This window comes from Sorghum bicolor, chromosome 4 (genome assembly GCF_000003195.3).
Source record: "Sorghum bicolor cultivar BTx623 chromosome 4, Sorghum_bicolor_NCBIv3, whole genome shotgun sequence".
Lineage (NCBI taxonomy): Eukaryota > Viridiplantae > Streptophyta > Magnoliopsida > Poales > Poaceae > Sorghum > Sorghum bicolor.
Genome location: NC_012873.2, coordinates 4,122,514 through 4,148,439, shown reverse-complemented (window position 1 = coordinate 4,148,439; position 25,926 = coordinate 4,122,514). Strand labels below are relative to the sequence as shown.

Sequence of the window (25,926 nt, the reverse complement as noted above, 5' to 3'; positions counted from 1 at the left end):
ATTATTTTAGTAGTTAAAATTTTAACTATATTAAAAAAACTAAAATAGTTTAGTTTTATTAATTATTTATATAAAAGTAACTAAAATAATTTTAGCCGGTTAAAATTTAGAAGACAAACCAAAGAGCACCACAGTTGATCAGTGACACCCGCCCGCAACGGCCGGGTCAACTCTCATTCCGACAAAGAAATTATTGGGAGGTTTTCAGCACCAAAGAGCAAAGAGGAAAAGAAGTCTGCCGGCCCAGCCCATCGTAACGGGATTTTGTCACAAAAGCCCCTATAAACAGTATAGTTATTTTGCAATTTTCTCCCTAAACTTCTCTCCAGATCCCTCCTCTCCCCTCGCACTCCTCGATCTGACTGTTAATTAAAAAAAAAAACCTCGCTCGCTGGAAGAAGAAAACCGACCGGAACATTTTATCCTGTTGCAATTCCCCTCACGCGATCTCGCCGTCTCCACTTCTGTCACTACCTGGGGATCGGGCTGGGCTGGATTGGATTCGAACCGAATCCTGCGGGCTGTCGCGTCGCCGTCGCCGTCGCCGTCGTCTTCGCCGCGGCGGTGATGCGCTGTTGCCACTGCCGCCGCCGCTGCTGCTAGCGCCGGATCGGGGGCGATGAACATCGTCAAGGGCGTCGCCGATCTCCTCCGCAAGTCGGCGCCCGCCTCGCCGGGGGCCGGCGCCGGCGGGGGCGGCGGAGGCGGAGACCGAGGAGGCGTCGGGTCCCCCTCCCCGGACAGGGTCGCCGCCCCGCCGTCCCCAAGGGTCCGCTTCAGGTAACCCACGCGTGCCTCGTTTGCCGTGAGCAATGCGACTTGCTTGCTTGTTTCAAACCCTGGTGTTGCGGGCCGCCATTTGTTAGCGCGTGAACCAGTGAGTTCGAGACTTCGAGCTTGCTGTTGCATTTTGTACTTCGCTTCTGTGCTTGGCACCACCTTTTAGCTGACGTTGGTGATTGGTGAAGCATCGTGATGTTAACTCGTGCTGATGGATAGCTGCAATGGTCGATGAATACGTTGAACGTTAACTGGTTAAGCTGTAGCTAGATAATGTAGTGAGACAATGTTGTTGTGTTGTCTAGTTAACTTGTCACACTTTACTATGCCAGTGTGCATGACAGTTAAATGGATGATGAAGGGTAAAAATATCCTTTCTAGCATGTTATGGAGGGTGCTGAATCAGGCGATCCTATGGCCGATTGAGTTACTCTGGCTGGCTATGCCTATGCACACCAATTACAAGCTTCTATTATGGAGATTTTAGATTAGATACAAATAACTAAGTTCTGTCGATACATTTTGTGTCCATGTTTCCCCCCCTAAGGTTGCATCATGGTGAACTGCACTTTCAGTGCTCCTTGTATTGTTATGACGCAATCTAATATGCTTATGTCCCTTCTCTCTTAATCATGTATTTTGTGATTCCAGTGACAGTGGTGAGGAAGGAGTCCTTAATGCACTTTGGCAGAAGTATGAGAGTGGCATTGACAAGGTACCTGGCTGACAATGTTGGTTCGCCTTCGCAGACCTTTCCTTGGATTATATCAGATGTAATCGAAGAATCGTTTGACTAACCAGTAGTACTTATTGCATCGCATGCATCCTAGTAGCATTAAAACTTTCAGAAGACATGTCCTGATTTAAGTGTAACACTTATTATGACAATCAGTCAATGTATTCTGTCCTATCTTTCAACAATTCCCATAACATAACTTGGTTGAGTGAGTAATTTGACTAGCTTCCTCGCTTGGTATCCTGTATGAGGACAGGAGGAAAAAGAACCCAAGACCATGAATGGTATTAATTTGTATTTTAGACCATATAGCTTAGTTTAAGGATGGAACTATAAGCATTTTTCACTTTTAGCATAAACATAGATACACTTGCAGTTACTAAGCTTCTGTGGCATTTTTATGGGAAGTACTTCTTTTGAAAGTGAGCTCATGTTTTCTCATTTCATTGTTAACAATTTCATATAGGCTGAAAAGAAGAAGTACCTGCAAACATTTGTCATGCATTTTATAAAAGCATTTAAAGATTGGGAGCCAGGCCATATTGAGCAATCAGTCGATCATGAATCATTATCAGATGATACAGTTTTAGGATGCTTTACTGGTCATCCTTCTGAGGTCATCCTTATTCTCATTCAAGAGATTTCTCAAATAACTTCATCTATCACTGAAAGTAAGTGGATGTATCGAACAAAAAGCAACATTTCTTATATCATATCATACAACTTTTGAGGTCTGTACTTGACACTACAGCTGTACCTTTTCAAGCTGCCATTCATAAGTCTGTCAGGATCTCTTTTCATATTGTTCTAAGAAAGGCGCATAACATTTCCCCCCAAACTTTAGATATCATTAATTTAGGCAGCAATTTTATCCAGTAACTACATCAGTGTTATATACTCATACATTTAGAAATTAGATGTGTGCTTTTGGTGATGTTTGTGAATTCCCTCAAGCTCGCAGAACTTATATGAAGGGCTCTGTAAATCAGATAAATTCTGGCTTGTTTTTGCCGAATATAGCACAGCCCTGTAATTTTCTGGAACCTTGGTTTTTGTATGTCTAATTACCATCCTGGCTGTTGATGTAGTCTAAATTTCTAAAGGCACTAACATGCCAGTAAATAAACTTATCAAACTCAGGACTTTTTTTTTGGTTGTTGTTGTTGTTGATGATGATGAATCTGTTCGCAATACACGATTGTAATATGTGACAATTGTTTATTATTCAGTGGTTTATTAGGCTTGGCAACTAAAATGATAAATTTGGATCTTGTTTTTCCTGCATTGTTAGGCAGCAGCTGTCCAGAATCCTCCGCTAACATTTCAGAGTTATTGGGTGACCTGGGATTAAACACAGAAGGTTTGACAATTTTGGAGTGCTTGACAATTCTTACGCGCTCAGTGCATAACTGTAAAGTATTTAGTTATTATGGAGGCGTGCAGAAGGTCACTGCTCTTTTGAAAGGTACACTCTCTTTACATGGCTATAAGTATTACTACTTCTAGATTTATTTCATTTCCTAATACTTCTAGATTCATTTCATTTCCTTTTTATTTTCTTTCTTTGATAACAATTTCACTTTGTAGCAGAAGACTATGGTAACTGATATATGTTTACTTTTTGCTGTGGATACTGTCCTAATTGATTTCTCTCTCGTATATTCAGCCGCAGTTGTAAAGCTGAAGACCTTGACCAGCTTGCTTGCCGCAGATGAAGAACTGTCAAATAAAACTGTAGAGAACATGAGAACGATGCAAAAGGTTCTTGTGTACATTGTTACAATAATTTCAAACTTCATGGATCTGGAACCAAGTACAACAAGGATTTCACAGTTTATACTAAACAGCTCCAGGCATACCCTGTCAAGCAACTATTTGGCCACAGTTGCTCCAAATACTTCCAAAAACATGGTTTCTGATAGAAATTGGCAGAAAAAGGCCATTGTTTCAGTTATGGAAGCTGGTGGTGTCAATTGGTTAGTAGGTAAAGTTATCTTCTCAGTGTTGGTATATGATACTATCATTGTAACACTTACTCGTTATTGTTGAGTAACTCTTAAAGCATGGTATGAGTCTAGTTTGCTCAGTTGTCTGGTGATAGCTTCAAGTGCATTACATAATTTCTAGAAACATACTCCCTCCGGTTCTTTTATTAGGTGTATTAGGATTTGTAGGTCATTAAAGGTGTACTTTGACTACAAATTTCTTCAATAATAATGTATTATCAACTGCTAAAAAAACAATCTCGTTTGTCATGTTGCAATATCATTGTCACGTACTCACATCTGTGGGGGAGTAACCTGATGGGGTAGCTGTGGGAGGTCGCAGGCCGTTCTGCCGCTGGTTTCCTACCTGTGGTGGTTGGTGTCAAGGTAAGCAGCAGGGAGATGAGGAAACAGAGAATGGAGATGACAATGGGAATTGGCTGTAATTGCTTGTTTATTCCTTGATCACCACTTATTATTAAGGATTTACAAGCATAATCCTCTCCTAAATTCTTGTTTGCCTGAATTACGCCTTCCTGATTGATCCCTGGGACCACCTAATTAGCCGTTGTTACGGCGCCTCTAACTATTCCTGACCATAAGAATCATGTTGATGCAATTTTTGTATGGTACCCATGCATACAATTTGATTAACCGTTAGTCAAATTCGGTGAAGTTTAACTTCTCCAAATTCAGTATGCCCTATAAAAAGAAACAGGAGTTTTAGGAATGAAATATCATAGGAAAGATGATGATTACATGTAGTTCCACTATGAAGCTAAGAGCGTCATAGAAAGTACTACACGGGATGCATGGTGCCAAGACTCTTGAATATAAACTGGGATCAAATAGTCTTAATGAGCCACTTGAGTGCCAACCCTGAATGTCGATGACTAATCTGAAAAAACTAGGACCCTTTCTACAATATATTTATTTTCTGCGCAGGAGGGTGAATCTGAATCACCTCTGTTTCATTTCCCAATCGGCTCAAAACCTGTACTCCATCATTTGTGTTCCTTTTACATTTGCCTAGCTACTAAAAGTTGGTTTGTTAATAAAACTTGTCAGGAGTAGATTTGTTTGTTCAGAGGTATTTCCCTCTATTTTTGCATCATATATTTTTTTAGGTCAGATAGAGTAAAATGAGGAGAGAGTAAGATGTACATTGCCATCACCAGCAGCACTGGGTCTTCTCTTTGTTTATTTAATCTTATGCATTTATAGATATCTAAGTTGTATTGAAGACGTTGGTATATGTAATAAAAGCAATACTGTTTCTGATAACAAACACAATATATCTGTGAAACCGCTAATAAACGTGTGAGTATGTCTTATCGAACTTCTTAATTCTTAATGAAACGACACACAGCTCCCTGCGTAGTTCAGAATAAAAACCTCTTAATTAAATGTTGTAGTAAATAGATTCAGAGTAGTTTTCCATACTAAGGTATAGCATGTTTTTTCTATATGCTTCAGTTGGCAGAGCATTCAAGGAAATTGTTCCAATGAATTGTCCTCTTGTTATATCATTTAACCACATTTTTACATCATCATTATCTTACACATCTGTTTTTTCTTCTTGCAGAACTCCTAAGGGTTATTCGAAGATTGAATTTGAAAGAGCAGTGGACTGACTTGTCACTCCACTTTATAACTTTGTACTCTCTGAGATCAACTATATCTGAAAATACTCGTGCACAAAATCATTTCAGAAGTATAGGGGGACTGGAGGTTCTATTAGATGGACTGGGACTGCCGTCAAGCAAAATTTCAGTCTCGAAACAGTCTTTTGTTCCCAATGAAAGGTATGTGTTTCATTAGTGGCAAAACCAGACCTTTGATGTAGTAGGTCCTGAAGTTTGGAACAGAGAGCTGTAATTACATCTGAAGAAAAAAACTAAATAAGATATACTTCTCTAAATGAATGTATCTATCTCAAGGATTATAATGTCATCCCTCAAGTTGGTGGAAGATTGCCTCCTTAGGAGAAAGGTTTTAGGAACTTTTATGATCTAGTTTAGTTTGTCCTAAAGCTTAAGGGTTTGGATCCCAAATTCCCCTTTCTAAACAGTGCCCTAGGAGGTATTTTAGTTCTGTCCCTTTGTTCACTGCATTCACATTGTTCTGGTTACAGTTTCATTCTTCCATTTTCATTCATTTTGCTGTTCTGCCAGACATCATGATTAATTCTCTATGATTGATACATAATTACACATTCCATCGCGCCTCTAGAACAGCTACTGCTGTCATTGACTGCTACTTCATCAATCAGGACTGAGGACAGGATGACATTTTGTAATCTACGAGATTGCCAAAATGCACTTTGACCACTAACTTAGTTTACCATGTGTATATACTTAGCAGTCCCTCCATTCCAAGTTATAAGATGTTTTGGCTTTTCTAGATACATTGCTTTATGTATCTAGACCAGTGGCGGAGCTAGAACAAATTCAAGGGGGGTGCACTTACCTTGTGGGTGCAAGACTTCATAATTTATGGGTGAAAATATGGTGAGAATTTGACATTTATCACTGTTTTTTATTTTTTCCATGGGTGCGGCTGCACCCACTGGTACATGTAGCTCCGCCCATGATCTAGACATAGTGTATATCTAAGTGCATAGCAAAATCTATGTATCTAGAAAAGCCAAAGCATCTTATAATTTGGAATGGAGGGAGTACTTATTTGGGAAAATATGCAGATATCATTTCACATATCCAATCTGAATATCAATAAGAAAAACAGCACTATTGAGTATTGACCACACATTCCATATTATTACTTGTTTTTATTGAAGGGAGTATCTTAGAGTAAAACACCTCCATTTCTTCTTTGATTGAATGACTATAACTTGACAATGATAATGATGAGTTGATGACAGTGTCTGGCAAGCTAACTGTTGCAGGTGTTCAATAGGAGAGCACTGTAAAAAGATTCTGTCATAACCAGCTAAATATACCAGATCCTATCTGTTTTGATCTTTGATCATATATAGCATCGTTTTGCTTGCAGGAGTGGCATTCTCCAGCTCCAGATACTATCTTTGGAAATTCTGAGGGAAGCAGTGTATCCTTTTCTATCATTTTTAAGTGCTGAAATGAGTGCAGTTGGTTATAGTAGTTTGTTATTTTTTTATTCTGGCATTTTGGAGCTATGATAGATGATCTACTCTGACATCCTGCATGACAAAAGAGCTTCATTGGATCATGGGTTAGAGAGTTTTTCTCTTGTAAAAAAGTTGGTTGCATTGGCTGATTAGTCATCGACAAGTAGGTAAACAGTCACGTGTGAGGTAGCGCCTTGAAATATTACACTACATGACGGTTAATCATCTGTGTTACTACTATTAGGCAGCATCCTTCTGATTAATCTTCTGTCTTGTCTGGTTTACACTTTAATATAATAGTCTATAATGCTGCTGAATGAACGCTCATATGCACTTTTTGTTTCATATAGAAACTATATAATGAAAGGTTTGATTGATGATGAATTTTATATCTTTCTACAATAGTGATTAGTAAGTGTTCATGACTATATGATCGTGTAACTTTCAATTAAATATGATTAGTTGGCCACATAACAATTAAATATTTGCCAATACCATCCTGTCTGATATGTGTATACTGTTTCATGATTTGTCTTTCTTGTGTCCTTGACTGTTGATTCAGCTTTGGTAATGTCAATAATCTGCAATTCTTGTGTGAAAACGGGCGGATACATAAATTTGCAAACAGCATCTGTTGGCCTGCATTTATGCTTCAGGAGTTTCATCAGCAAAAATTTCTTAATGCTCAGGCCAGCCTGAAAGCTGATAAAGAAAGCACTGGCCCTTCACCAACATTGGAATCTTTCTCAAATCCTGTAGATATTCTTGATACATCAGAATGGAATGAGTATTCTGTAAAATTAAGCACAGCACTTTGTTCATTTCTTCTTCCTCCCAAGGAGATCAAATACTGCCCTGCTCCAACCGATGTTACCCAAATTTCACTCTCCATCTCATTGGCATACTGGGAACAATGTGCAAGGTGGATTATAAAGGTTCTTTCAACAGTTTTCCCGTGCATCAAAGCTTGTGCTAGTGAAACTGAATTGCCTAACCATATAAGGTCAATTCTTTCTCCTTTTGCTTGATATGTCACTTTGTTGACTTGATGCATCTCTAACGTACCCTAACAACTTGCTTTATTGATAAGCTATCGTTCTTTACACTCATTATGTCTAATCTATCAAGATGGTGTTTATTGGGTTTAATATAAGATATTTTCCAAGCTTATATGCATTGGTCAAACATCAAATCAAGGAAAATGTTCGAATGCTCAACGAGTGTCAATTTAGTATTCTTCTAGATAATTTCCACCATTTGAGCTATCTTTCAAATAGTTTCTGGTTTTTTATTATCTGCTTTCTAATCCTTTTCACGTTTCCTACTTGTTCACTGTTCTGGCTATCATGTTCTTTTTTTTGGGACAAGGTAACATCAGTCTCTATATGAAATATTCTTTTTAGGTCTTTGCAACGCAAGCTGAACATGTAGTATTTTAATGGGACCATTTTGTTACTAAATTTCTTTCGCTTATATTTTCTTTTTGTTGACTAATGCTCCAGGATTTTAGCAAATACCATGCAGCATTACATGCTTTGCACGTTTAGGAAGGTTCTCATTTCAGCACCAGCTCTACTTAAATCATTTCGAGAGGAGGGTCTATGGGATCTGATATTTTCAGAGAAATTTTTCTACTTTGGATCATCTTTGGACTACATTCAACAGAATGATCAACTTATTGATGCTCCCAAATCAATCGATTCCAGAAGCTTCAGTGAAACTGATGTCAACGTTCTTCAAGCAGAAGCTATTTCCTTCTTGGAGTTTGCTGCAACACTCAATGAAAACTCAAATAACTTGGTATCCCAATTTTCCCAGCTTTAGCTAAGATATTACTCCTACTATGATAATTTGACCAGTGCCATTCTTTTTGTTTGCACCTTCTCTCTAAAATTGACTTGTTTTATTTGTAGCCAGAATGCTTAGCATTGGTAGGTGCACTTGAACATTGTACCTATGATCCTGGATTGGCCGGTGCTATTGTTAAGAGCTTTCATGTGATCCTACAACTTGCAACCGAACAAACTCTAGCTTCTTTCAAGTCAATCGATGTGCTCACTAGAGTCCTGAAGGTTGCATGCCTTCAAGCACAAGAAATAAGGAAGCTGTCCCAAGATGACTTAAATCAAAATGGTCTCCAATCCAGAAATGCTCAGATGACTTATTCAGATGAGAGAATTAAGAACACTTGTACATTTGTGAAACTGGCTTTCAACCTTTTCAAGGAATATGCCACAATATCTGACATCGGAAGGATAGCAATTTTACACAATGCTAATTGCATCGAGTGTTTATTTGATTTGTTCCAAGAAGAATACCTCAGGAAACACATATTGGAGCAAGTACTTGCCTTATTTAGGGTAAGTGGTATTCACCCTCTTTCCTATATTGTTCTTTATACTAATGTCTGGGTCTTAAACCTATCCTTTCTTTCTTACAATCAGTTACCTTCGTCATCAGCAAAAGACCACGCAGCAAAGATGCAACTATGCTCCAAATATCTCGAGACTTTCGCTCGCGCAAAAGAAAAGGAAAAGGGGTTTGCAGAACTGTCGATTGATCTATTAGTCAATATGAGAGAGGTCATAATGATAGATCGTGTGGTATGTTTTTTGTTCGCTTGTAAAGATGGATTTGCACATGGTACTTACATATTTTGGTATTTCTCTTCTCATCATAATTTACATTGTCCCTAACAGTTTTTTTTTTCACTATTATACTTTTGGCAGTATTATCAAAATCTGTTTCGCAATGGTGAGTGCTTCTTGCATATAGTCTCTTTGCTGAATGGAACTTTTGATGAAGCTGTTGGGGAGCAATTGGTCCTTAATGTCCTTCAGACACTGACTGCTTTACTTGCTGAAAATAATGAGTTAAAGGTAACAAAATATTTGGCTATAGTTCATGCACGTGTTACATAAACTGTACTAAGCAAGTGCTTTGAAGGCTGCTGCTACCATTTTGGTTGTTCCTGGATAAGCATCTGTATCTTGTTTTTGGATGCCCTCCTTGGGTTACCATTGGCAATTTAATCCCTTCAGTGTTGCATACCAGCAGCATTAGGTGCTGCACCACTGCACCAGCACCGTTCGCACATTGGTGCTATTCACTTGGTACTTAAGCTGGCACGGACACTTGGTAAAGTTCATAGGCCTACACACGGCACAACACTAGGTGGAAATTGGACTATTGGATAGGTCTAGTTATGGTCTTATGGGTGTGCACACAGCCCACCCAACCCACCTGTTCCATCCAACCAAAATCATGAAACAAACTGATGCATGGATTGGATCAAAAAGGGTTGGAAACTAATTAAACCCATGGGCCACCTCACTGCGCTGCCATCCATGCATTTGTTGGCCTCTGTGATGCTTCTCTTCTTTCCTCCTTGCGACACAGTTCGCAGCTCCTATTCCCAGTGGGCAGATGCGTACATAGGAAGGATGGCTGAAACTGAACTGGGTCAGTGTTCACTCCTTGACAACCAAGGAACACTGCTGTAGCTGTAGCTGTGGCTGCTGCTGCAGCAGCACAAGGAACACTGCTGTGCAGGTGTTTATTTACAGCCGCAGCGGTAAGTAGTAGAAGCGAACAGGCCAGCACAACATACAAGCGAGCACCCCCCTGAGCTGGATTTTTTTACAAGGGGGTAGTTAATCTAAATATTGGTCTCTCCAGCTCTTTACTCGTGCTGTTATTTGCTTGATGTGATTTTAAAATTCTGGTTTGCCTTATCCAGGCTGCCTTCAGATTGCTGGTCGGCGCAGGTTATCAAACACTGCAAAGCTTGCTATTGGACTTTTGTAAGTGGATTCCTAGTCCTAAACTCCTGGATGCCCTACTTGACATGCTGGTTGATGGGACATTTGACATAAATGAAAAAACTACAATAAAGGTGAGGAATGCCATGTTTTTGGAAGCAACGGCATCCTTGTATATATACTTGATTTGCTTCACTAAATTGTACTCCCTTCTATTACATTCTGCTACCTGATATTTGTTACCTGATTCTGCTATCCTTTTCATCAGAATGAAGATGTGATTATGCTATTACTAAATGTTCTGCAAAAGGTCTGTCTGCCCCTCCCTCTGTGTTTGCGTCCGCGCATGCACTGTGTTGATACTTTTATGTGTACATGTAACATTAGTGATTTTCAATTGGCAGAGCAGCACTTCACTCCAGCATTATGGGCTTATGGTCTTGCAACAGTTGCTCAAGGGGTCCATTACAAATAGAACTTCTTGTTTCAGAGCAGGGTTGCTTAGTTTTCTTCTTGATTGGTTTAAAGTTGAGGAAGAGGATGATATTGTAATAAAAATCGCAGAAATAATTCAGATAATTGGTGGACACAGTATTTGTGGAAAGGATATTCGAAAATTTTTTGCCCTCCTTCGTGACGAGGAGATTATTGCAAAGCAGAAGCACAGTTCATTGCTTTTGACAAGTGTTAGTCACATGCTCAAGGAAAAGGGACCTGAGGCTTTCTTTGAGTTTAGTGGTCATGACTCTGTGAGTATGTTGATCTTAATGTACTATAAGCCGTTTTGGTAGTATTTTCTTTCTGCTAATTTTAGAAGGATCATTTTTTCATCATATCCTTGTGTCTTATTTTGCTTTCCTTTGTATGATTCCTGAATCCTGATACTTTATCCCTAACAGGGCATTGAAATTAAGTCACCAGTTCAATGGCCTTACAATAAAGGTTTATCTTTCTGTTGCTGGCTAAGGGTGGAAAGTTTCCCTGAGAAGGGTCTGATGGGCCTTTTCTCTTTCTTCACTGAAAATGGAAAAGGATGTTTAGCTATGCTTGGGAAAAATACTCTAATCTATGAGGTAACTCCTGCTTACGTTCACTTTTTATTACATTTTGCCAGTGCTCCTTTTCTTTCATCAACTAAACTTATCCTCATATAAAAAGTTCCTTGGTAAGTGAAACAAATTTTGATGCAAGCAGCTAGAGGATTAATTTGATAGCCAGCTGGCAAGTGGCAATGAAATTCAGTGAAATTAAACACAATGCCTCGCTTATATTCTCATGACAGTCCTGTAAAAATGTATGCTGGTTGCACCTGAGATTAATAAATTTCTGACACAAACATGACTATGTTAGTGCTTCTGTTAGATGCTATGCTGCCTATTGAGTAATCCTAGTTATTTAGCTGTGTTACCAATATGAGCTTCAGATTTTCAGCTCACAAGGACCTTTCTTTACCATGGTTGCCATAGTTATCTAGGCTGACGGAGAGGTCGCCCTGGACGAAGGTACGGAAGCTCGCGTTGAGCCGCGGAGCCTGGGCTTCTGCGTTGCCTAGGAGTTGGCCCTCGAGCGCCAGCCAGGCTCCGCGAGCGCTCGGAGTGTTGCGGATGAGGTTGTGGAGGTCTAGGGAGTTCGTCCCCAGAATCCAGGAGAGAACGATGCTGTTGAGGCGCAGCCACGAGGGGGTCGGGACCGCGCCCGCGGTGTCGAGGAGGACGTGGTCGTCGAGGGCGTAGCGGCGGAGGGTGAGGACCAGGTCCCGCCAGCGGGCGTAGGTAGGTTCTGGACACCACCGGGACGAGGAGGCGGATGTTCTGGACACCCCCGGCCTGGTAGTGGAGCTGCGCCACGAGTGGATCGGCCGGATCGTGCCAAGTGACCGCTATGTGAGTCACGCTGGGACCGGCCGATCCCGAGGACGTGGCCCCGACGTCGAGCGAGGCAGGGAGGCTGAGGAACTGCTCCGCTTTGGCGATCTGGCGGGCCAGGGCATCGGCCGCATCTCGCTCGTGCTCCCAAGCGAGGGCGGCCTCACGCACGCGGGCTCGGCCCTCCGCAGCCGCAGCACGAGCAGTGACGAGAGCGGCGACGAGGGCGGAGTCAGGACGATGAGACGCGGGCGGCGGAGGCGGGGCGGGGAAGGGGGCCGCAGCCGGGAGCCTGAGCAGCCGCACCCGTGCATGCGGCCAGACCTGGGGCCGGCCCCCTGGGCAGAGCCCTCGCGCCCGCGGCCAGCGCCCCTGGCAAGGCAGCCGCGTCCAGAGGCATGCCGAGGCCAGCCGCGACGGCGGCGGTAGCACCCCTGGCGTAGGTGGCGGCAGCGGCGGAATCGGGTGCGCCCAGGACGTCCTCTGCTCCCGCACCGAGTACAGCCGCCGGCGCATCCGCGTCCGCACCCGCGACCCGATCGTGCACGTGCCGCAACCTCGGCAGCGCCCGCCGGTCTCGCGCGCGCGTCCAGAACGGCAGCGGCGCCGGCAGCCAGGGCGGCAGCAGCGCCGGTAGAGCTTGAGGTGGCGACGGCGGGTCTGGGCTGCGGAGTACGCGCGATTTGCGCCCAAGTTGAGGTGGGGAGGGAAGGGAAAGAGTTGAAATGGGAGGGAGGAGGAGGCCGGCCGGCCATGGCTGCGGTGGCAGCGCGCCAGCCAGTGGTGGCGGCGGCTGGGTTAGGCAGGGAAGAAACCCTAGGCTCTTGATACCATGTTATCTTCTGATTCTCATTACTTAGCTAACCCTAAGTGGGTAGCAATATAATATGGCATACATGGGCCTCATGGGCCTAGCCTCATGGGCCAATACTCACTCATATACTCCAACATTAACATATGTCAAATTACCTCCACATGCTTTGCAGTCTGTCAGTCCAAAGCATCAGTGTGTTTCGTTATCTCTAAGCCTCCCTACAAAGCAGTGGAAATTCCTTTGTGTTACTCATACAATTGGGAGAACCTTCTCTGGAGGGAGTCAACTGAGATGCTATGTAGACGGCGATCTAGTATCAAGTGAAAAGTGCAGGTATGTCAAATCCTCACTTCTTTGCTGCATGATTTTCATTTTGTGAGTCAATTTTATTCAATCATCAGATCTAAGTACTTACAATAACCTTCAAATACTTTCTTATTCACTAATCACAATAGCTGTTGTGTTTCTTAGTACATGGGGGTGTTTGGTATCTCTTGGAGGAAGATTAGACATTAACAACTTGGACTAATAACAGTAATTTGCTCAAAACACCACATTTGAGATAGTATTCTGCCACTAGCAGTGTCAAGATTGTAATCTCTATTAGGTCTTGCATGGTCGTACAAGAATGGTATTACTGCTAAGTTGCTCAAACATTCAACGAAAAGACTAAAAAGTGCAGGCTTAATTGCATAAAAATTACCTGTTGCCTATCTTATATACTCATTTGGCTTTTATGACATCTATTTTTCAATAGTATCTTATCTTTCTCTTGCTACTTGCAGGTATGCAAAAGTAAATGAAATAATGACTCGCTGTAGTGTTGGTACAGAATTGATGCCCATCGGTGAAGAACCTTCTTCTCTTGGTTTTGAGAGCACTTTTGCTTTTACTGGTCAAATGGGCCCTGTTTACGCATTTTCCGATGCGCTCTCCCCTGACCAAATAAGGGGCATTTATAACCTAGGACCAAGTTACATGTACTCTTTCCTTGGTGATCAGAATTTGCTTACAAATGATGACTATGACTCACGGTACAAGGGGATACTTGATGCAAAGGATGGCATTTCATCGAAAATGATTTTTGGCTTAAATGCACAGGTTTGAGCCAGCCTACAAGCATGATATTCTATCTTTTTTCAAGACAATGCTGGAATTATATAATTGAATACTTATCCTTTTCCAGGCTAGTAACAATCGGACTTTGTTTAATGTATCATCTGCACTGGATGGTCTTGACAAGAGTAAGTTTGAGGCAACCACCATGGGTGGAACAAAGTTATGCTCCCGGCGCCTGCTGCAAGAAATAATCTATTGTGTTGGTGGCGTATCTGTATTTTTCCCTCTTTTGATCCACTTTGATGATGCTGTGGTTCAGAATGGAGAGTCTGCCGCCAGAGATCAATTGGCTGGTCAAGTTATTGAGCTTGTTGCATCTGTTCTAGACGAAAATATAGCAAATCAGCAACAGATGCATCTTCTTTCTGGATTCTCTATTTTAGGGTTCCTGTTCCAATCTGTTTCATCGCAGCTGCTAAATTCCAAGACTCTTTCAGCATCGAAATACATGTTTACTGTTTTGAAGACCTCTAGTGAGCTTTCTCTCTCCCTCTCCCTCTCTCATCTTCCTACTTGTTTGGAAGAGGTTATATCAGTAGCTTATCTGTTTTTTCAGGCATGTCAGAGATTCTATTGAGAGATGCTCTTTCACAGTTTTACTTGAATCCACATATCTGGGCATATGCAACCTATCAAGTACAGAGAGAACTTTATTTGTTTCTGATACAATATTTTGAAGCTGATGGGAGATTTTTACCAGTATTATGTGCACTCCCTAGGATCATTGATGTTGTAAGACAGTTCTACTCAGAAAAGCCAGATCCAAGGTCTTCTAAGCCTTTGCTGGTAAGCAAAAAGGTGTCTGGGGAGAGACCCAGCATGGAAGAAATTCGCAAGATCCGACTTCTCCTGTTGAGTCTGGCAGAAATGAGCTTAAAGTAAATTACTTGCAACTGTTCGTCAAAGATTATCTTATGTGTTTTCTCTCCATAAGCAGTCCCAAATTTCTGTCCTTTTCATTTTCGTTGTTGCCCTGTTTGTCAAAAATTCTGAATCTTTTTTCCTTGATTTGCATATGCTAATATTTTCATTCATATTATTTTGGACTTAATTGGTGATGTAATTATCTGTTTCAGGCTAAAGGTTTCTCAACATGATATCAGAGCTCTTGTTTCCTTTCTTGAAAGAAGTCAAGACGTTGCATGTATTGAGGATATACTTCATATGATTATCCGTGCCCTTTCACACAACTCACTTCTACCATCTTTCTTGGAGCAAGTAAATTCACTTGGTGGTTGTTACATTTTCATAAATCTTCTTAAGAGGTAATTTTCTTTGATTTACTTACAGATTACTATTAGATAAAAACAAGCAAAGCTTTCGCACTGTATAATGTGAAATTAATCTACATTAATTCTCATGTTGACAGGGAGCTTTTGCTATCGTCATTACTCATTAGGATTTATTAAATTGCAGCTCTCCTGGACTTCTTTTTTTATATATATATATAAAATAAAACTGAACAGTCTCCAACTGGTCAACAATATTTTTCCTTTACTTCATGTCACACCATTCATGGCAATAGATGCAAATGCAGTTTTTTTTATGTCTGTTTTCTTTCTGTATCGTACTTTTCAGTTTATATATGAAGATGCGAATATTTACATCATTTGTTTGCCAGGGAATTTGAGCCAATCCGCCTATTGGGTCTTCAGCTTCTTGGAAAGCTTTTGGTTGGAGTTCCATCTGAGAAAAGAGGACCAAAAATTTTTGGCCTCCCTGTAGGACGACCTAGATCCATTGCTGAAGATACAAGGAAAGGGACAACCGCAGCATCTCAACTGTTTTTCTTCTCAATATCTGATAGACTTTTCAAATTTCCACTTTCAGATCATTTATGTGCTAGTCTTTTTGATGTTCTTCTTGGTGGAGCCAGTCCTAAGCAGGTAATCATCAAATTTCATATTAAGTGTAATACTATGATATTTATCCTCTTATCTCTGACTAAGCAACTAATGCTTATATTTTCTGTCTAGGTTTTACAGAAACGTTTACAATCTGATGCTTTAAAAGATAGGAGCTTGGCTCCTTTCTTTGTCCCTCAGATTCTGGTTTGCATTTTTAAATATATTCAATCTTGTCAAGATGCTTCAGCACGTACAAAGATTTTAAGTGATCTTCTTGATTTGCTGGATTCAAACCCTGCGAATGTTGAATCCCTTATGGTACTTCTCTAATACTATTTCAGTGATTAGAAATCAGTTTTATATTGCTCATAAAAATGATCCTATCAGGAGTATGGTTGGAGCTCTTGGCTTGAAACATCTGTGAAGCTTGATGTACTTAGGAACTACAAATCGAATTCTGTAGCCAAGGCTGATGGTTTGGAGACCAATGAGCTGATTCTTGTGAGGAACATGTATTCATTGGTCCTCTCCTATTGCATATTCTCTGTGAAAGGTGGCTGGCATCAGCTGGAAGATACAACAAATTTCCTTCTACTGAAAATTGAGCAGGTTGAGATTCTGTCATTGCAATTTCGTAACTTTTTCAATTTATTGACACTTCAGATTGCTTAATTGATAATGCCTAATTAACAGGGTCAGTTGCCGAATTCCTCCCTGCTACGAGACATTTTTGAAGATCTCATTGGAAGCCTTCTTGAGACATCTTCTGAAGAAAGTGTTTTCAATTCTCAGCCATGCCGTGATAATATCTTGTATCTTTTGAATCTTAGTCATGAACTCTTTGTTGACCAAATTGGAATTAAACTCTTGGTATGTCTGAGTGATACTTTGTGCCAAACTGATTTTTTTTTTCCAGCTGTGGTCCTCATTCACTCATCCTACCCTTCTCTTTTGCAGTTTCCTTCACCTGACATGTCTGCACAATTGTCATCTGATGACATCAACTCGGCAGTTCTAGAAATTATGAATACTGAGGGCAATGGCCTACTTACAAGGTAATATAACGGTTCTGTAACCACACACAGATTGCTACTTCTGATCAAAACATCTAGGTTTTCCCTAAGTCAACCTTTTTTGAACTTTGACCACTAGTATCTAAAATTTTATATGGATTGTATTTTTTTCTTGAACATGCAAGAGAGCTTCGGATCTTTATGAATTAGAGAGAAAAAAAAGGGTGAGACTCCCATACAAAGCAATCTCTCCACCTCACTTAGGAGATAAGAGCAGGTTGCAAGATGAAACAAAAGAGGGATCACCCTAAAAACAAATAAGAAATGACCAAAAGATGGATTAACATACTTTTTTTTCTCAAACTACACAGGATGGCTGCGCGTCATTTCATTAAGGTAGAAAAAAGAGTACACGAGTCCATAAGGACCCAAACCCGAGTACAGGAACAGCACACACATCAACACCCCAGGAATTAGATTACAGACGCCCCACAGGCGAAAAGAAAAACGACCAGCGATCTCAGTTAGTCTTGAACATATTTCTAACAGTTATTGTCTGTATGCTTGAATTCTTCTAACAAAGGCATTAAAATATCAAATTGCTTGAATTCATGTGCCAAAAACATGTACTAGTTGTCCACATTATTGCTTTTTACTTTTTGAGAAAATCCTGTTTGTGCCCCTGAATGACTCCCACTTATCTGCTACTGCATTGTTCGTGTGCTATGCCATCAATTTGCATAATGAATCCCTTTCATACCTTCAGAGTCAGTTTAACCATCAAGTAGAGGTTTGAAAGGCCATTTTGCTCCTCTTCATGTTCCCAGGAATAAGATATTGAAATATCGCTGTGGTGGGGCCTTGATTTATCTTTAGTATAATTAGTAGAAGGTTAGTTGGAAGGCAACCAATAAGTGGAGATCATGGAATTTCTCAGATAAAAATTATGAATGTTTGGCATGAACACATGATGGCCATTTTACACTACAATTTTTAAATTGATGGGATGGCATGGAGTGAATTGGTTTGGTAAAACGACTCGTTAGAGCAAGTTCTGCAGTGGCATTGAGAAACAAAATCCTTTTTTTTTGCGGTCGGTTGCATCATGTATTAAACATTGCAGTAAACGACTTGGTTGCATCATGTACGTAGCATAGTGATTTCTGCTGCAATACCTGTAAAATTGTCTTCCTACTGGATTCAGAGTAGTTCAGTGTAGATGAATGACACCAAACTTCTTGCACTTTCTGAAGTTAACCCACTGATTTTCTTTTTATTTGAGGTTAGCTGTGTTAGTTTAATTAGTTTGATATTACCTTGCTGGCCTGTTAACTCATTGTTATATTGTTTTGATTAGTTTGATATTACCTTGCTGGCCTGTTAACTCATTGTTATATTGTTTTCACTGACTTGGTTTGTGGGCCATATATAGTAGTACTTATGAGCATTTTGTATTTATACCAGTAGTGAATATTCTAATTTGCATTTTTTGCAGTCTTCCTTGGAGTAATGCATTATTTAATGATGGAGAAAAGTTGAGCGATGATTGGTGGAGCTTTTTTGACAAGATATGGACGCTTCTGTGCTATTTGAATGGCAAAGGACAAACCAGATTAACACCAAAGGGTTCAAATACAGCTGGCCCATCTATCGGGCAAAGGGCCCGCGGATTGGTAGAATCTCTTAATATTCCGGCTGCAGAAATGGCTGCTGTAGTTGTAACGGGAGGCATCAGTAGCGCATTAGGTGGAAAGACTAACAAAATTGCTGACAAAGCTATGATGCTAAGAGGGGAGAGATTTCCAAGAATTATCTTCCACCTCATCATTATGTATCTCTGCAAAGCTGGCTTAGAAAACTCATCCAAGTGTGTTCAGCAATTTATATCACTGCTCCCTAATCTTATCTCTGAAGATGATCTGTGCAAAAACAGACTACATTTTTTGATTTGGTAGGATTTATACTCTTAGTTATATATAATCATTCACTTGATGATGGTTAATTGACAGTTTAGTAACTTATTGCTGCAGGTCCTTACTAAGGGTAAGATCCCAGTATGGGCAACTTGATGATGGTGCGCGTTTCCATGTTATGTCCCACTTGATTCTTGAAACTGTGATATATGGAAAGTCTATGCTTGCAACTAGTATGGTAGGCAGAGATGATTCTACTGAAGCAAACAGCAACAAGGAGGCTGGGTTCATTCTTAATCTTGTACAGAAGGACCGGGTTCTCGCTGCGGTTTGTCCCTGTCTTCACATTTAGTTCTATGCAGAAACTATTTTGGGTTTCTCAGAAATTTCTGAAGCATCTAACATATTTAATAGCATGCATTGTTGCTTTGCTCTCAGCTGTGCTGTGTTTTTTTAGCTGGAGGGAGAATTTTCAGTGGGCCCCTGAAGTCTACTTTTTCTGTTCAGTTTGCAGTTGATTCTTAAACAAAGCTTGTTCTGACATGATCACTTTTCTGCTACACAGGCTACTGATGAGATAAAGTACATGAAGGATGCAATGGTTGATCGCATGAAGCTGCTCCAGGAACTCCATTCTAAACTTGATGAACACTCAATTCAAGACGTTGAACAACTGCAGAGTTTTGAGGATGATATACAGTTTGCCAAGACTGCTGCTATAGCTGCGGACGACAGTAGAAAAGCAGCTTTCCAGTTAGCATTTGACGAGGATCAGCAAATTGTTGCAGTAAGTCGTGACTAGCCTCACTTTTATGGTTTTACCAAATATAATGTTTAGTAATTTAATATTCCATATATAAACTGATTTATGTTTCATACAGGACAAGTGGATTCATATTCTCCGTGCTCTGAGTGATGAGAGGGGGCCATGGTCTGCTGCTCCTTTTCCAAATAATATTATGACATACTGGAAACTTGACAAAACCGAAGATAAATGGCGGCGCCGACTGAAGCTCAAGCGGAACTATAAGTTTGATGAGTGCCTTTGTCAGCCACCATCCATCAAATCTAGTAACGAGAATGCTGCCCCAACTGTTGACCCATCTGCTAATGCCAAGATAACAGAAAAAATGAAGCACTTACTTTTGAAAGGAGTGCGCGGAATTACAGGGGACATAGGTTCTGAATCATGTGAGGATAGCAGCGACATGAGTGATCCTCCCCAGAATGTCCCGCCCGAGAACCACCCTGTTAGTGATACTACTGATTCAGCAGATTCCTCAGATTATCCTGCTATTGTTCAAAATAGAAAAGAAAGTTCATCAACCAGTAGTGATAATGATTATAACGAGGTAAGCAGGTTCATTGTGTAGTTGCAGAATGTCTGGGTGGGTATTTGTCTTTCTTCCCTCAATTTCTTTATTTCTTTCTCATTTCCCAGGTGCTATCATCAGTTCACTGTGTTCTTGTAACCCCCAAAAGAAAATTAGCTGGGCAATTGACTATCACACGAAATGCCCTTCATTTTTCTTTTGAATTTCTAGTTGAAGGGACTGGAGGATCATCTGTTTTTGACAGATTTCAAGATAAAAAAGATTCAGACTCCAAGAATGAGATGGGAGGTTTGGAAAAACTGAAGGGCAATCTCGATGGAGGACGAGGCAATGCTGCCGAATCTTGTGACACTCAAATTAAAAAACAATCTGGTAAAATCAAACACCACAGAAGGTGGAAAATAACTAGGGTATGTCTGCTTTTTCTATCTCAGAGTTTGTGCGATCTTGTGTTGATTGTATGTGCTAGTCACAAATTTGAGTATTTGACTATTTTGTCCTTGTTGACAGATAAAGGCAGTTCATTGGACACGTTACCTGCTACAATATACTGCCACAGAGATATTCTTTGATGATGCAAATGCACCAGTATTTCTTAATTTTTCCTCCCAAAATGATGCTAAAAGTGTTGGGTCTCTCTTAGTTTCCCTGAGGAATGATGCTTTGTTCCCCAAAGGAGCAACCAGAGACAAGAATAGTTTAATTTCCTTTGTTGACAGAAAGGTTGCCCTTGAAATGGCTGAGAGTGCTAGGGAAAGTTGGAGAAGAAGAGAAATGAGCAACTTTGAGTATCTTATGATTCTCAACACTCTTGCTGGACGATCTTACAACGATTTAACTCAATATCCTATATTTCCTTGGATATTGGCTGACTACTCTTCAGAAAAGCTTGATTTCAACAAATCATCTACATTCAGGGACCTGTCAAAACCAGTAGGTGCCTTGGATGCAAAGCGCTTTAAGGTAGGATCAATTCTTATGGAGCTCTCACTTCTGGTTAATCCGCTTTCTGACAATTTTGAATAAACTATATGTAATATGCAGGCTTTTGAAGATAGATATCTTAATTTTGTTGATCCGGATATACCAAGGTTTGATCTTTCTTTCGTTGTATTCCTTCAAACATTTCTCATGTGCACCATCTTACCCTAGATACCCATTAAGCAATTCTTTCTGTTTTTCCTTTTTTTCTGGCAGTTTTTACTATGGATCCCACTACTCTAGCATGGGAATTGTTCTTTATTACCTTCTAAGGCTTGAACCTTTTACTGCTCTGCACCGCAATCTTCAGGTTCTTTCATTATTCATGTCTCCCTGTCCTGTCTTCATGTGTTCTTTTTGCTGTTGTTCTTAAAGCTTTGCTAGCTTATTTTTTTCTTATAAAACTGAAAGTTTGACATTTGTTTTTTTTACTACGATGGCATGTTTTTTATCATCAGAGTTCCGAAAACACCAACTAATAACTAATATGTTGTTTTACATGTTGCTTACAGGGTGGTAAGTTTGACCATGCAGATCGTTTATTTCAGAGCATTGAAAGCACATACAGGAACTGCCTATCAAATACAAGTGACGTCAAAGAGCTTATACCCGAATTCTTTTACATGCCTGAGTTTCTTGAGAATTCAAATTCCTATCACCTTGGCATAAAGCAGGATGGTGAACCATTAGGTGATGTTGGTCTCCCTCCATGGGCAAAGGTAATCCATTATTTTGTTTTTGTTAGTATTAATATTTTGCTGAATAATACTGATAATATTCAATTAGCTCTAATTCATGGAACAATCCAGTACTGAACAGTGTTATAGCTTTATTCATATTCTGCTAATGCAAAAATTATTCAGTTTTTTTTTTGTTCCTGATAGTTCTTTAGTGATGGTCTTCATATAGCTACATCACCACATTCAGCTGTAAGAACTCTATTTCAAAAAGAATTTTAAGTAACGAACTTTTCTTAGCGTGCAATGATTTTGCATGATATTTCAGGTGGAATATGAATGTAGAAAATCTTATTCTGCATCAAATCAGATAGCATTATGCATGTGTTACTGTCCTTCATTTTAGCAAAATGTTAAATAATGATCGATAGTAACATTGCATCTTATGCCTTCTATCTTATCCATTTAATAAATTTTTGTAATGTTTGCATTGGATACGTTAAACTTAAACGTGGTGCAATCTCGGTATTCAATAACCACCAGGGTGCTAATATTTTATCACAATATTATATAATTGTAAAAGTTGTAGAAATACATGATTGGGAAATTATTCAAGATGCTATCATCGAAGATACAAAAGTTTGGCCTTGCACTTACCATGGCCAGCAGCCCATCTATCATCTGAAGGAAACATGTCTAATTGTTTATTTTTTATGTGCGACACATTTAGGGTTCCCCAGAAGAATTTATTCATATCAGCCGAGAAGCCCTTGAAAGTGAATATGTAAGCTCTAATTTACATCATTGGATTGATCTCATATTTGGTTACAAGCAGCGTGGCAAGCCTGCAGTTGAGGTACGTATATCTTATTTTGTTAAAAACTCATCACCCATGGGTCGATGGTTTCTCAGTGCTCAAACTTAACCTTGCTAAATCTGTATCTATTATTTGGAGCAGGCAGCAAACATATTTTATTATTTGACATATGAGGGTGCAGTTGATTTGGAGAACATGGATGATATGTTACAAAAGTCCGCTATTGAGGACCAAATTGCAAATTTTGGACAGACACCAATTCAAATTTTTCGGAAGAAACACCCAAGGAGAGGTCCTCCTATACCAATTGTGCATCCACTATATTTTGCACCACAATCAATAACAATGACTTCTGTTGTTGCGACCACAATCACCCCTTCATCTGTATTATTCATTGGTTTGTTGGACTCAAACATTGTTTTGATGAATGAGGGGCTCATCCTCTCCGTAAAGCTTTGGCTAACAACACAGTTGCAGTCTGGTGGAAACTTCACATTTTCTGGATCACTGGTATCTTTCTAATTACAAATATCTCTAAGGTACATTGTTTTGTTTCATTTACTTCCTTTCACTTTTTATTCTTTTCTTGCAGGAACCTTTCTTCGGAATTGGTTCTGATGTTATTTCTCCGAGGAAAATTGGCACTTCTTTGGCTGAAAATGTTGAGTTTGGAAGACAATGCTTAGCAACTGTTCAAATTCATGGTGACAATTACTTAATTTTGTGCGGTAATTGGGAGAATAGTTTCCAAATCATTTCTCTAAGTGATGGAAAAATTGTGCAGAGCATCCGGCAGCATAAAGATGTAGTTAGTTGTGTGGCAGGTAACATTTCTTCATTAAACCCCTAGTCCTAGAAGCTCCAGATTTAAGCAGTTGTTAACATAGTACTATTTTGTGCTAAGAGTTAGCAATGTTTCAATGGGAGTATTATGTAGGGATGCAAGTGTTTCTAATTACTTTGGGTTGATGAGTCGACCCAAAACTTTCTCAAATGAACTAGAATGGCACTTCACGTAATTTGAGTGAGGGCAGAAATGAACTAGAATGGCATTTGACCATAATTAGTTAGCTGACCCCAAAAAAACACCATTGGGTACCCACTTGCATCCTTAGTAGTATGGGGATACATTACAAATATGGCTTGCAAACCTGTTGATTTATCTTATTCAATGTTTCTCACTTTTTTCACTGTTAGGAAACCAAGTATATTGAACATAACTTCTAAACTTGTGAAATAAATCATACTTGCATCTAGCACTAGAGTGCTCTACAATCACTATAGCCTCTTAGCCAATATTGCTTAGATATTATAATGTTGCTTAGTCAATATTACTATATCTGGCAACATAATTTTGTGCAGTTTCGTCTGATGGAAGTGTGATTGCAACTGGAAGCTATGACACAACTGTTATGATCTGGTATGCATTCCGAGGGAGATCAAATGACAAAAGATCTAGAAATGCAAATTATGACCTATCAACTAAGGATCATGTCATCATCGAAAGCCCTTCCCATATCTTATGTGGCCATGATGATATTATCACATGCTTATTTGTCAGCACAGAATTAGACATTGTTATCAGTGGGTCAAAGGACGGGACTTGTATGTTCCATACACTGCGTGAGGGGACATATGTTCGATCCATTCGACATCCGTCAGGTGCTGGTTTGTCAAAACTGGTAACATCACAGCATGGTAGGTTAGTGATATACTCTGATAGTGACCTTTCCTTGCATATGTATTCCATAAATGGAAAGCATATTGCTTCTTCGGAATCCAATAGCCGTCTCAATTGCATGGAGCTAAGTTGCTGTGGACAGTTTATGGTATGTGCTGGTGATCATGGACAAATTGTTCTGCGCTCTATGCATTCTCTTGATGTTGTTTGGAGGTATGAGGGAGCTGGGAAAACAATAACTTCCTTAGTTGTAACTCCTGAGGAGTGCTTCTTGGCGGGAACAAAGGATGGTAGCTTGATTGTTTTTTCAATAGAAAACCCTTTGCTTCGTAAAAACGCCATGCAACGGCACAAGGCAAAACCTTCCATTGGTGGTTAGTGGTATATAGATGAAAACAGTACCAGAACTGCTTGCTGCATGTTTCAAATAGAGGTGAGTCATGTTCTCATCTATGTACCTTTTACTACGATCGCTTTGTTTCCTCCATTTGTTTTGTAGCTCTCCGATTTTGTATAGTGTTCATCGCGCATTTTTAGTTCTTCAAGAACCCTAAGGTATCCATCTTTTCTGGACATTAACTTGAATGCTTGGTTGTCTATATGTTTGGTTTTTGTGCTTATGAGTACTTGTAGTAAGACTATGCTTAGCTAGTTGAAACTAGTACAGTTTTTATTGGAGAGATACAATTACTGTAGGTGAGTCATCATTTTCCCTAAATGTAGGTATCATATATAAACAATGCACTGTTCTGACCTTTGACTATATTCAAATCCAGTGACTTGTGAAATGCTTAACTACCAGATATGACATACAAGTTTGGTTTCTGCAATGTTTACCAATTTCGCTATGTGTATTGCTATCATACCATCTAATGCATTGATGTTTGTGACCAAGAGATTTGTTGTGGTGTGCATCGATGTCTGTGACTGGTTCAACTCTTTTTTTTTTTTGGCTAGGAATATTGATGAATCTTTATAAAATTCTGCAGGTTATCTATCGGCAATAATTGTAAAAGAGAAGATTCTATAACTCATGTATAAATGTACATATGGCATCAGATTGAGTTTAGCATTCTGAAGAAGGCATGTGCCGATCACAATCAAGAGGATAAATCTTCTAACTGCAAAACACATATACTATGGAAATTAAAGTAGATTTATGTTTCATGTTCAAGACGGAGCAAGGGGATAGGACCTTCATATGATACTCGAGATTTGTAGGGTGGTAGCTAGTTGGTAACGGGGGCGCATTTGGGTGTAATATAACCTTTTTTTGTGGGGGCATTCTTGCTAGATAAGAGCGAGGCACAGTTTTCCCAGATAGAATTTTTAGGTACATAGGTTGTCGCTGACGTGTAACTAATAATCTGAACATTGTAAATGGAACTGATGGGGTTTATAATAGGAGGCGTGCAGCTTTGGAAAAGATATAATCGTAAATCTTATGGACCGTCTGAATTTGTCACTGAAAAGCTACTATTGTGTTGTATAACTGCA

The 25,926-nt window shown here is 39.9% G+C and overlaps 1 protein-coding gene across 3 annotated transcripts; it reads left to right on the top strand.

Moving 5' to 3' along the window:
• LOC8076103 (BEACH domain-containing protein B) lies at nucleotides 377–25,926 on the top strand. Of its 3 annotated transcripts, XM_021459303.1 has the most exons (40): nucleotides 381–780; nucleotides 1,432–1,495; nucleotides 1,983–2,187; nucleotides 2,808–2,981; nucleotides 3,183–3,500; nucleotides 5,087–5,306; nucleotides 6,514–6,567; nucleotides 7,170–7,610; nucleotides 8,110–8,407; nucleotides 8,521–8,967; nucleotides 9,052–9,210; nucleotides 9,337–9,486; nucleotides 10,347–10,502; nucleotides 10,637–10,678; nucleotides 10,773–11,117; nucleotides 11,268–11,441; nucleotides 13,220–13,380; nucleotides 13,833–14,148; nucleotides 14,234–14,639; nucleotides 14,723–15,044; nucleotides 15,243–15,431; nucleotides 15,788–16,052; nucleotides 16,143–16,331; nucleotides 16,401–16,622; nucleotides 16,707–16,883; nucleotides 16,971–17,068; nucleotides 18,522–18,977; nucleotides 19,057–19,267; nucleotides 19,505–19,726; nucleotides 19,821–20,291; nucleotides 20,381–20,683; nucleotides 20,784–21,236; nucleotides 21,318–21,364; nucleotides 21,471–21,564; nucleotides 21,767–21,973; nucleotides 22,662–22,787; nucleotides 22,890–23,258; nucleotides 23,341–23,572; nucleotides 24,111–24,862; nucleotides 25,419–25,926. In XM_021459303.1, exons 1-39 carry the CDS (start codon nucleotides 620–622, stop codon nucleotides 24,806–24,808), a joined length of 9,642 nt encoding a protein of 3,213 aa, XP_021314978.1. In that variant the 5' UTR covers nucleotides 381–619; the 3' UTR covers nucleotides 24,809–24,862; nucleotides 25,419–25,926. The 3 variants fall into 3 exon arrangements, with proteins under 3 accessions (XP_021314979.1, XP_021314978.1, XP_021314980.1); XM_021459304.1 differs by lacking the exon at nucleotides 21,471–21,564 and having other exon boundaries at nucleotides 377–780; XM_021459305.1 differs by lacking the exons at nucleotides 381–780; nucleotides 1,432–1,495; nucleotides 1,983–2,187; ... (5 more) ...; nucleotides 8,110–8,407; nucleotides 8,521–8,967 and having other exon boundaries at nucleotides 9,126–9,250.

Excerpts from the sequence above, each read along its gene's own strand:
- LOC8076103 (XM_021459303.1), top strand. The coding sequence starts at position 620 with ATGAACATCGTCAAGGGCGTCGCCGATCTCCTCCGCAAGTCGGCGCCC. Across the intron at positions 11,118-11,267 it reads AGTTTAGTGGTCATGACTCT|GGCATTGAAATTAAGTCACC; the intron begins GTGAGTATGTTG and ends TATCCCTAACAG. Across the intron at positions 15,432-15,787 it reads TTCATAAATCTTCTTAAGAG|GGAATTTGAGCCAATCCGCC; the intron begins GTAATTTTCTTT and ends TTTGTTTGCCAG.